The following is an 11,311-nucleotide window of genomic DNA, read 5'->3' on the forward strand; positions in this document are numbered from 1 at the left end:
AATTCTCCTGAGTTGACTCATCATGAAATTTGTTCTTCAATCTATTATTTTTCTGTGAAGTTTAACTGCCTTTTCATCAATAAAGATCTCAGTAGTGTCAAATTCACAACTATGCTGACTAAGGATAATTATTTTCTCCATGTTTAAATTTTAAAACAGAACATGTGTGCTCTCTTACCAAGGATTATATGAGATAACCACATCATATGACTGAATAAAAAATTTCAGCCCAAAATCTCCATGCTAGTCTGTTTATGCTCCACTCAAGCCTTCCCTCATATTGTCCCATCTACACAACTGCATTGATGTTAAGAGCAGAAGATCATTTGCCACTTTAAGCCTCCTCTGCCATTAAATCAGATCATGATAAATCTGATTGTGATAACAACAACTCCAGATTCCTGTTTACACTTAATAACCTTTCACTCTCTTGCATTCCGAGAAATCTACCTCTGCCTTGAAAATACTCATAGACTCTGCTTCTAATGTTGTTTGAGACAGAAAGTTTTAAAGACTTATGACTCTCTAAGAGATTAAATTGTTCCTCACCTCTACCTTGAATGGGTGACCACTTATTTTTAACCAATCATTCCTAGTTTTAGATTTTCTCATAATCATCCTTTTCACATTCACACTGTTAAGACATCTCTGGATCTTATGTGTTTTAATCAAGTCACTTCTTAGTCTTTTAAACTTTAGAATCTTTTTCTTTAGTTCATTTCTGCGATGTGGATGTCACTGGCAGGCCAGCATTTGTTGCCTATCCCTAGTTTCCTAGTTGCCCTTGCAGAGGTGATGGTGAGCTGCCTTCTTGAGCTGCTGCAATCCACTTGCTGTGTTTTGACCCACATGCCACTAGGGAGGGAATGCCTGGATTGTGACCCAGCAACAGTGAAGGAGCAGCAATATATTTCCATTTCGGGATGGTGAATGGCTTGGAGGGGAACTTGCAATACTGTACAGGGTACTCCAGATATGGTCTCACCAATTCTATGTATGATAGAAGCATAACCTCCCTAAATTTCTATTCAGACCCATTACAATAAACCATAACTTTCTATTATCTTTCCTGATTACTTGCTGTGCCTGTGTACTGACCCTTTGTGATTCATGCACTAGGGCACACAGATCTTGCTGCATCTCAGAGCTCAGCAGTCTCTCACAGTTTAAATAAAATGTTTGTTTCATGTTCTTGTTACCAAAATGAAAACGTTCAGTTTCCCACATAATGCTCCATTGGCCACATATCCTTAATATATCTATGTCCCTTTGTAGCCTCCTCCTTATGCCCTCTTAAAAACTTAGTTTCCTACTTATCTTTGTTTCATCAATACATCTGGCAACTATGCCTTCAGTTTTATTCATCCCAACCAGTGATATAAACTGTAAAATGTTGAGGACCCAACATTAATCTCTGCAGCACACCACTCATTACATCTTGATAACCAGAGTGGACCAATTTATGCCTCTTCTCTGCTTCCTGTTAGCTAGCCAATCCTTTACCCATGTCAGTGTATTATCTCCTACATTGTCCCTCTTTATTTTCTGCAAAATGCTTTGATATGGCACCAAACAAATGCCTTCTGGAAATCTGGGTAAATATCCACCAAGTCATCTTTATCCACTGCACATGTTACTTCTTTATTTCCTATCAGTATAAGCGTTGATTCCCTTCTACCTCAAAACTTCTCTAGCCTTCCATTATTGCATCTGTATTGTTCACTTGCAATGGCAATGTGTTCCAAGTTCTTTGGTAGATTTTTTTTCTGGGTTTCTTGGTGCCTATCTTATATTGAAGATCTCCAGCTATGCTCTTGTGCACAATCATTCTTCCCTTATCACTCTACAAACAACTTTCATGATTTTGAAGTTTGAGGAATATGACATAAAGTATCTGAATGATCAATGTGAAAAATATCAGAGACTGCTACACTAAAGATTTTTTCACAAATGTCAGTCTTCTAATTTTCAATTCCTTGGAAATATTCTGCCCTCTCTTTTTTTTAAAATATAGGAAATGAATTAAATATCCACTGGTCATCTGGCTTTACACTTTTCCTTAAGGAATTATTAAATATTACTAATAATGCCTTGGCTAACTCATCCCTTGATTATTTTAAAATAGTGGGATGCAACGTATCTGGATTAGGAGCTTTATCCTCTTTGAGTTTGCTTAGTTTACTCAATTGTTTATTATTTTGTTTTAAATGCACTTAATTCATTACTTGTCTCATCAGTTAATGTCATATCTACCTATACACAAATACATATACTTCAAATTGTTTATGTTGACTGAACTTGAAAGTGCTTTTACATTTCTCTTTTATCTCTGACATATTCCTAGGAATATCTAATTTATGTTTTACTCCTTTGTTTTCAACATGCTGCTAAATAACAAATTATTTCAAATCAACAAACTAAACAGTTTTACCTCAGAGCAGCGTACATTCCAATGAAGACAAATGCATTTTCTACTGGAAAATAGCGACAAAAAAATTAATAACCAAATTAATTCATATAGGTTTCCTTGTACATCGGTCATTGAAAGTAAACAGGCAGCTGTGGGAAGCAATTAGGAAGACAAATGGTATACCATAAAGGGAGTGCAACAAAGGTTCATTTGGCTCCTACCAGGGGTGGCAGGACTGTTGTATGACAATACATGTGTTCAACTGGGCCTGTATTCACTAGTGTTTAGAAGAGTAAAAGGGGATCTGACTGAAACAGATGAAATTCTAACAGAGACAGACAGTCTAGATGCAGAAATGATGTTTCCCATAGTTGAGGAGTGTAGAACCAGGAGTCACAGTCTCAGGGTATGCAAGTAGACCATTTAGGATTGAGATGAAGAAATATGTCTTCATTAGAGGGTCTAGATTAGAGTGGTGCTGGAAAAGCATAGCAGGTCAGGCAGCATCCGAGGAGCAGGAAAATTGACATTTCGGGCAAAAGCCCTTCATCAGGAATATTCCTGAAGGCTTTTGCCTGAAATGTCGATTTTCCTGCTCCTTGGATGCTGCCTAACCTGCTGTGCTTTTCCAGCACCACTCTAATCTAGACTCTGGTTTCCAGCATCTGCAGTCCTTGTTTTTACCTTCATGAGAGGTTGGTCAGTCTATGGAATTCACTACCACAGAAGGCCAGTTCACTGAGTATACTTAGGGGAATAGGGTGAGAAAATAGGAATATGGCATTGAAATCGAGATCAGCCATTATCATATTGACTGGTAGAGCAGACTGGAAGGGCCAAATGATCCATTCCTGATCCTTGTTTCTATGGTTCCATATTTCATAAGTGTTTCCAAGCAGGAATAATTGCTTCTTGCTTTTCTAATCTTCTGAAAAAGATTTGAGGAAATTACGTGACCACTCAAATTAATAAATAAAGAAAGCATGACAAATTGACTTCTTAGCACTGGACACATTCTCATTCTTGAGTGTAACTAAAAAGGCTGCTCAAGAAAGGAGCACTTGAATACATCACTCATCCTTGAGTGTTCAACTAGTTATGTTTACATACATTTTCATAAGATTTATTACATTGAAGGTTTATGATTGTCAAACCACATGCTCAGAAGGAATTATCTCCATACCTGCTTTTGTCACAGTAATTATCTTCCTCTTTTGCTTTCAACATAACAGATTATATTGAATCTTAAACCTGAAGGGAAAATACATTCACTTCCATAACACTAACTCAGACTCAAATCGATAAGAATGTCAGACCTCCATGGAAAATTCTACTAATCCCAAAATACACCCATAAATATTCAACAGACTTGTGGATTCCTACTTGATAAATGGGACTATGCTTGCAACATGTTCTGAAGCATATGTTATATGATATAGCTACACTTCTACCAAAACAAATGTTATTGTTATTCCGCAGATTTGAGGGATATAGTATTTTAGAACAACATGAGCAGAGAATATTTTATTCTTCTCTTCTGCTCAATGGCCTCTAACTTCTACTGACATTTCTTATTTGAGAAAAGTGCTGATGTGAATGGTCATAGTTTCTTACCATTAAAAATCTAAATCCAGTAGACTGCCTCAGCTGTTTTCAAACCAGTTTCAATTTTGGGCACTTTTGCTGAACCTGGTGTGCCAAGTCAGTGTGAAAGCTACCTCCTCAAGAGAATCTTCCATTGGCTAGTGACAATTTTAAAGGTGAGTATACATTACATGCACAAAATTTAATTTATTAGGTGTCAAAGGCTCACTCCTGCATCCTCACCAAAAGTATTATTGTTGATAAAATATCAGATACATTTCCCAGTATTTTGGGAGTACACATTTTGTACCTAAGTAAATATACTTAATGATATTTAAATAGTCATTATGAGAGAAAATGCTTCACAAAGCTGGACAGAAAATAACTATATTAATGGACCACATACAATGTGATAACTATAATTACAGAATAACATTTATTGGCCCTAGTTTTTTTGAAAAACTGTCATACCTTTTTGAGCCTGGAAATTATCATCACCAGGATAATACTTGCCCACTATTTTAACAACAGTCTGAGGAATATGGTATACACAGAAAATGTTGGGGATTTAGGAATGCACAAATTTCTTGAAATTTTCAGGACTGTGAGTGGGTGAGCTGAGGCATGGATGAATTCAAACACAAGGCTGAGAATTATAAATTTGAAGCCTTGCTGAAGTAGGACCCAAATTCTGTCAGTTAGCAGAGAAATGTTCGGTGAATGGAACCTGGTGTAAACAGTGGGTTAGACAACTGGGTTTTGGATGAACTGAAATCTACCGGAGTAGAAAACGGGTGGATGTCCTGGAACTCATTAGAATAATTGAATCTACAGGTAGCTTTCCTCATTTCCTCCTGTAATTTGGGGATAATAAGGTAAATGAAATTCAAAATACAGATAGATCAGTCATGATTGTATTGAATGGCAGAGCAGACTTGAAGGGTCAGATTGTTTACTTCTGCTGCTGTTTCGTTTGAACATAACGTACTCCTCAAAAATCTATTTCATTGATGAAGTTTTATGTCTTTATCCCTAATTTCTACTATGTGGCTTAATGCCAAGTCTTTGCTTTGTAATGATTCTGTGAAGCGCTTTGGAATGTGTAATTGCATTAAAGGTGCCATATAATATAAAGGGAGTGAAATTGCCCTATGCCAGGAATACAAAATGGACATGTAGGGAACCGACTGCTGATTTTGCATCCAAGCCAATCTTGTTTTCATTAAAGTTCACAAAACAATTGCTAAAACTTTCTATTTTCCAGATGAACGGAAAATAAATCAGACTCACTGAAATATCAGTTGCTACTTTGTAGCAGTTGTTTCCTATTGGAGGTTTTGGTAAGTTCCAGTCCCTATCTATTGTTCGTCAAAACAGACGGATGGTTGGGGCTTCAGTAACCCATGAACTGAGAAAAGGGTGGAGATTGCCAGTTTTTAGTAGTGTACTGAGAGGTGATGGAGAGGCCATGTGATGAGAAGTTTAACTCGAAGTCCAATAAAACGAAAAGGCTTCACACAACCCCATTCAGCCTGATACCGGGATTGGAATCGATGGCCAGGGACTAGAATCGGTGATGGGGTTGGGAATGGGAGTGGGAGCGGTGGAAATAATCTGGTGCACAGACACTACAGCTTTGCTCGGTTATTCACCATTGGTGTTTTGAAAGGATGTAAGAAGTGAACTAAAGAATATCAGAGCCACTAAAACAAGCCTAGCCAGAATACAGAAGATGGAACGCACTTAAATTAGTGCAAATACTTTTCTTTTCATTTGAATGGCCGATTGAAAGTAAAGAATATCTTAAATAATCATTTTCTCAAGTACATCGAAATAACTCAGTTTCTTCAAAAAACTGCAGAAATGGAAAGGAACCACTAATGCAAACATGAAGGGATAAGTTAAAATGAATTACGGCCAACAGAATAGAAACTTAATGTAATTCGAGGCTATGAATTTCCAATAACTCGAATAAAGGACACTCACCATTTAGTACGCAAGTCGAAATAGTCTTTTCAAGGTGACACTTTGTATATTTTTCTCCTGTATAATGGGAATGAAAATTCAGTCCCGACTTTTGTCTGCACGATTCACGTTCATCTAAACACCGTGGAAACATGAACACATATTTAGTCAGAACGGACAACATTGTTTGACAACGGCGGTTCCTGCTATGATCAAGCTGATATTCGCACAGGCCCAATGATGTTGGTAAAAGTTTGTTAAATAGTCTTTTGGTCTAGAACCTTCAGGATCTCCAAATCGTCAAGAAATTGCCTCAGTAATGGACTATTTGCGAACAAACAAACGCAGAATTAACCGATGGTGCTTATGACCACGATAGATGGCGCTCCGGAGCCGGAATTGTTGAGTCATTGGGCAGTCGCAGTCTCTTCCAGTGAAATTCAACTCCAGGCAGTCAGTAAATGTGTTTCATGGAACAGCACATTATTTCGAATCGGCTATTTCAATTTATTTAGGTAAATTATAACAGAAAGTAAGTCGCAATCTGAGTGCAATAGGATACAAATATTAAAACATGAAGTTTTATAAAATGGTCACTAAACCGCTTATTAACTTATTTTATCAAAAGGATGGGCCAAATCGTGCCGTTTAGAACTCCTAATGATATACCGTTAAATCTTAAAAGTAGCAATTAAAATTGTTTTAAAAAGTTGCACATTTAAAGGTCACAAATTATTAGCAATAGAGGTCACACAGTGAGTTGTCATGCTTGCAATGACTTGCATTTTTTGCAGACCCTTATGAAATCTCAACACAAGGCTGAATACGAAGATGGATTTTTCTTTCATGCTATAGAGACCGAGAAATAAGTTATTTTCAATGCAACTCACAATGTAATGGTGGGGGGTGCGGGGTAGGGTGAGGGGGGGAGGGGGCAATGAATGAGGTTCATGTACTTTATCTTGAAGAAGCTTCGGCAAACGATTTGCTTTTACAAGAACACACCGAAAATAAACTTCACATCTTAAATCTGGCAAATACTCAAGCAGAGAGAAATAGGCACAATCACAAACTAATTCGATTATTGGGTCCTCTGCTATTTTAAAGTACAAATTTGAAGATCACTTCCCTACTTTTGTTTTTTTTTCCCCCTCTGGTGTTGAGTCTTTTGCCTAATGTGAAATGGAACATGAAAAGAACAATATTTAGATTAACTTTGCATGAACCGGCTTCAATTAATCTTTTGGTCTAGCGTGTAATGAATAATGAGGTTACGGAGAGTTGTGTTTCTCTTTGTTTTCGAAAAATAAGCTGTCATGTATTTGGTGACAAAGCCTTTTATTTTGAACTTTGAATACCGAGACTAATTCACAAACTATTACTATGCCATGAATCCGATCTCTCCTAAAGTTATTTTCTTTAAATATTACTGTTGCATGGTAAAATTATGAAGTTTCGTTGTTCTTAACATGTTCGCTCACACGCAACTTTACCTTTTTAGTATAAACTAATAAAAATGCCTATTATTCAATGCTTCTTGCACATTTATTTTTTTAACCAAGTACTTTTAACACATAATTATAGTTTAAATGTTTCTCCGAGAGACATACTTTATATAGTTTTCTACTATAATTAACAATTTTTCTGTTTGAAACAGCCTCTCATTATTTCATTGACCTGTGCTTCCTGACTCTCCCTTTGTGTTCCAGATCGGGTAGCAAAACATTTACAAACTAGATGGCAGTATTCCAAACCAGGATAACAACATTATAACCAATTCAGCAGTCTTTACTGTCAAAGGAGCTGCTTCAATTCAAAACTAAAGTGAAACTTCTGTTTTTGTGGCATACATCAAAATCCCTAAAGTTAAAAACAAAACCTAGCAAAGTTTCCTAATGTTTGCCCACCAATTTTCTTTACAAATTCCACTTATACCTATTCGCTTTGGAGAAAAATATATGTCAGATTGTTAAAATCAGAAACAATTTCCAGCAGGAATTAAAATGAAAGCGGTGACAGCAAATTCTGTTCTTCACAGAAAGCTATGCAGGAGATGTTCACACGGAGCAAATGCAATGAATGCCGGTTCTCTTATGTTTCCTTACAACTTATTTTCTGCCATTCTCTTGTTAATTCACAACACCAACATATTTGTAGTAAACAATAAATAAACCACAACAGCTCAGTAATGGGACACAGATTTTCTGAAGGTGATTTTATGTGGCGTTATGAACAAAACTCAGACAAATTTGCTTATATAACATTTTTCTATATAACTTGCTTGCTAAATTACATTGCAGATATCTGTCTCGCACATTATTAATTTTTACTTCGGGTAGAATACTTTTTAATAGTTCTGATTGACTGTATCCTTCTGGATCGTACCTTAAACCTAGTTATTAAATATGGTTTAACGAGGTTTGCCGTGGAAATTCGCGAAGTTGAATTAAAGTAAACCATGAAATTTGGAAAGGAAACTGTTACCTCGGCAAATCCCATCAACCTCATCACAACACCTCCCTCCCCTCCACCTCGGCCCACCACCCCGATCCCACATCCAGCCACAGCCACACACATTCGCCGGGACAATGCTTTATACGTTGTACAAACTTCAACAGAGAGAAAAGAAATGTAAAAGGCGACTGTCGGATTGAATGGATCACCAACACAGTTACAAAATTCACTTCATTACATGTAAACTTCAAAAGGTGCGGCCAGCAATTAGGAAAGCAGTGTTTGTATTCACCATTGTTTCTCTGGGGACCTTAAAACTTTATTGCTTTAAAGGGTTGGGGGGGGGGGGGGGAGACATTTTTTTCTGCAGCCGAGAAGGGAAATCTGAACGTTAGGTTTTGTGGCTGAAATTTGTCGCTGGCTCCTCATTAAAATATTCCTGGATTCGGTTCAACCGGTGAAATAATTCTTGCATTTATCTCTACATCCTGCTGGAGTTTGCATTCAATTAGCTACATTTCCTCACCCAAATTGGAGAAATATTGCAACCCTTCTTACACATTATTTCAAACACAAGCGCTGGATAAAGAATCCTCAGGACAGCAGTCCAAAGCTGTATGAAGTGAACACTGAAGGCTCATAGAGGTGGAACTGAATGCACTGTCTATCAATTATTTATTGTACTGTGCTGGCTGCTCGATATTCTGGAGGAGGAATGTGATAACATTTTCTCGTTTTGTGGTGACGTTTGGAACCATGTGATCTCCGCTGGAATATAAGGCTCCAGCAGAGAACCGCCCTCTCCCCTTTGCTTATAATTTGTGTGTTGACGACTGGTCTTTTTTTTGTGTGTATGTGTTTTTTTTTAAAACATTCCCGACGAAAGGCTGAAAGCGGAGCTATTGAAGTTCTTTCGAGATCCGATTGATCTTTGGAGCCGAGGCGATAAAAAAAAAGGGGTTGATTGAGAAAGTTGGCAGGAGGGACAATTTCCTGTTTCTTCGGCTGCCTTCCTCGCTTGGATTCCTTATGTGGGAAGCTGGCGCTGGGTCGCTGAGGATCGCCGCGGAGCCTCTCAGACCAGCTGTCGTGCCCTCGGATCAGTTTGTATGATGACTCTGAGTTCTGAAATGTCCGATGCGTCCATCGTCTCGGAGGAGACCGACATTGATGTGGTGGGAGACGGGGCGGAAGGAGAGGAAGACGAGACCCAGGAGGGCAGCTCCTTTGGGAAAGTGGTGAGCCAAATGCACTCTGAGATTCTGAGCCCTCGCTCGCCATGTGTAGACAGCTCATCGAACCGGGACCCTTACAAACCAGTCAGTAAGAACCCTCTGGTGAAGCCTCCTTACTCATACATAGCCTTAATCACAATGGCAATCCTCCAAAGTCCAAAAAAAAGACTGACCCTGAGCGAGATCTGTGAGTTTATCAGCAATAGATTCCCATATTACAGAGAGAAGTTCCCAGCCTGGCAAAACTCCATCCGGCACAATTTGTCCCTAAACGACTGTTTCGTAAAAATTCCCAGGGAGCCTGGTAATCCGGGCAAAGGCAACTACTGGACTCTGGATCCCGAATCTGCAGATATGTTTGACAATGGCAGCTTCTTGCGGAGACGAAAAAGGTTCAAAAGACAGCAATCGGCGGATCTGCTCCGGGAGCACGGTAATTATATTCCTGCTTATGGTTACGGACCTTACGGCTGTGGATACGGCCTTCAAATCCAAGCTTACCACCCTCATTCTGCCGTTTTTGCCTTTCAGCATCCATCAAGGCAGGCCCATCACATCCCCCCGCCGTCCATGCTGCCCGCGAACGAACTAGCCAGGAATTCATTCTACCCGCGGCTTAGCCCCACACTCCCGTCAGTGCAATCTGTCAAACACAGCTCAGCCATATCAAGGTCCCCTTTCTCCATCGAAAACATCATCGGGGCCAACGCCGGTCCGGCCAGCTGCTCATCCCAGTCTCCAGCAGTTCCTTTATTATCATCGACACCCTCCTGTCCAACTGCTTTGCCAAGTCTGCACCAAGAGACTGTCATTCAAAATGCAGGGAACTTTCATAGTAGGATTCCAAATGTTAACGGCTGTTAATAAAATATAATGCACGCCTATCTGAAGGTAGGATTATTTTTGTACATTTCCTATTCGCCGACAGAATAACGGAGAGTCGAGAGTTCACCAGACTTAATCCTGTAAATATATTTATATACATTTCCAAAGACTTGAATCGGAATGCTGACATATCATAAAGCGTTTATGTTAAAAGAACTGGGTACTGTTTCTGAACCTACAGTGATGGTGTGTATAGGACATCTCAGGTGTAAACATTCAACTTGACGTAAAAAATTACATTGTCCATTGAAGGCAATGCAAGTAAATCTGTTTTTGAATGACATGAAGCCATCTAATGGTTTATCGACCGCTCACTATGTACAGTGTAAGAACATTCTCTTTAAAGAATATAATGGGGAAATAAAAAAAAACAGATTTTTTAAAGCTGTGAAACAGAATATTCTGAAAAGCCTTTTCAGCGGATATTTTTAACCTGTGTTTTGTATATGGATATTGCCTTTTATACACTCTGTACCTCTCTAAGATTCAAAATTGTTTAAGAAATCGATACTGGCGAACATTCCTGTATTATTTTAATGCAATATTTTCACACTTTTCTTTAAAAAAAATAAAATCTATTATTTAAAACGTTTCTTGGTGTGTTTGCTTAAAATCAATAAGGAGAGAGTTTTGGATTATGTGAGATAATAAGACTAGAATTCAGCGGCCAAGAAAAACATTTCTAGATATTTAAATTGCATTTATTTGTGCAACTAAATTTGCAGCAGAGCTTGTTAACACTCAAACAAAAATAGTTTAACATTATTAAACTACGCTT

The 11,311-nt window shown here is 38.3% G+C and overlaps 1 protein-coding gene across 1 annotated transcript; it reads left to right on the forward strand.

Annotated features, from left to right (window-relative positions):
- The first annotated feature begins 9,200 nt into the window (after window positions 1-9,200).
- Window positions 9,201-10,428, forward strand: foxd1 (forkhead box D1). Its single transcript, XM_072581681.1, has 2 exons — window positions 9,201-10,081; window positions 10,180-10,428. Exons 1-2 carry the CDS (start codon window positions 9,523-9,525, stop codon window positions 10,266-10,268), a joined length of 648 nt encoding a protein of 215 aa, XP_072437782.1. The 5' UTR covers window positions 9,201-9,522; the 3' UTR covers window positions 10,269-10,428.
- Window positions 10,429-11,311: the final 883 nt, after the last annotated feature.

Source organism: Chiloscyllium punctatum, chromosome 2 (genome assembly GCF_047496795.1).
Source record: "Chiloscyllium punctatum isolate Juve2018m chromosome 2, sChiPun1.3, whole genome shotgun sequence".
NCBI lineage: Eukaryota > Metazoa > Chordata > Chondrichthyes > Orectolobiformes > Hemiscylliidae > Chiloscyllium > Chiloscyllium punctatum.

Bases quoted from the DNA above. Each gene is read 5' to 3' on its own strand.
- foxd1 (XM_072581681.1), top strand. From the start codon at position 9,523: ATGATGACTCTGAGTTCTGAAATGTCCGATGCGTCCATCGTCTCGGAG. The intron at 10,082-10,179 runs GTAATTATATTC...TTTGCCTTTCAG, and splicing joins GGATCTGCTCCGGGAGCACG to CATCCATCAAGGCAGGCCCA.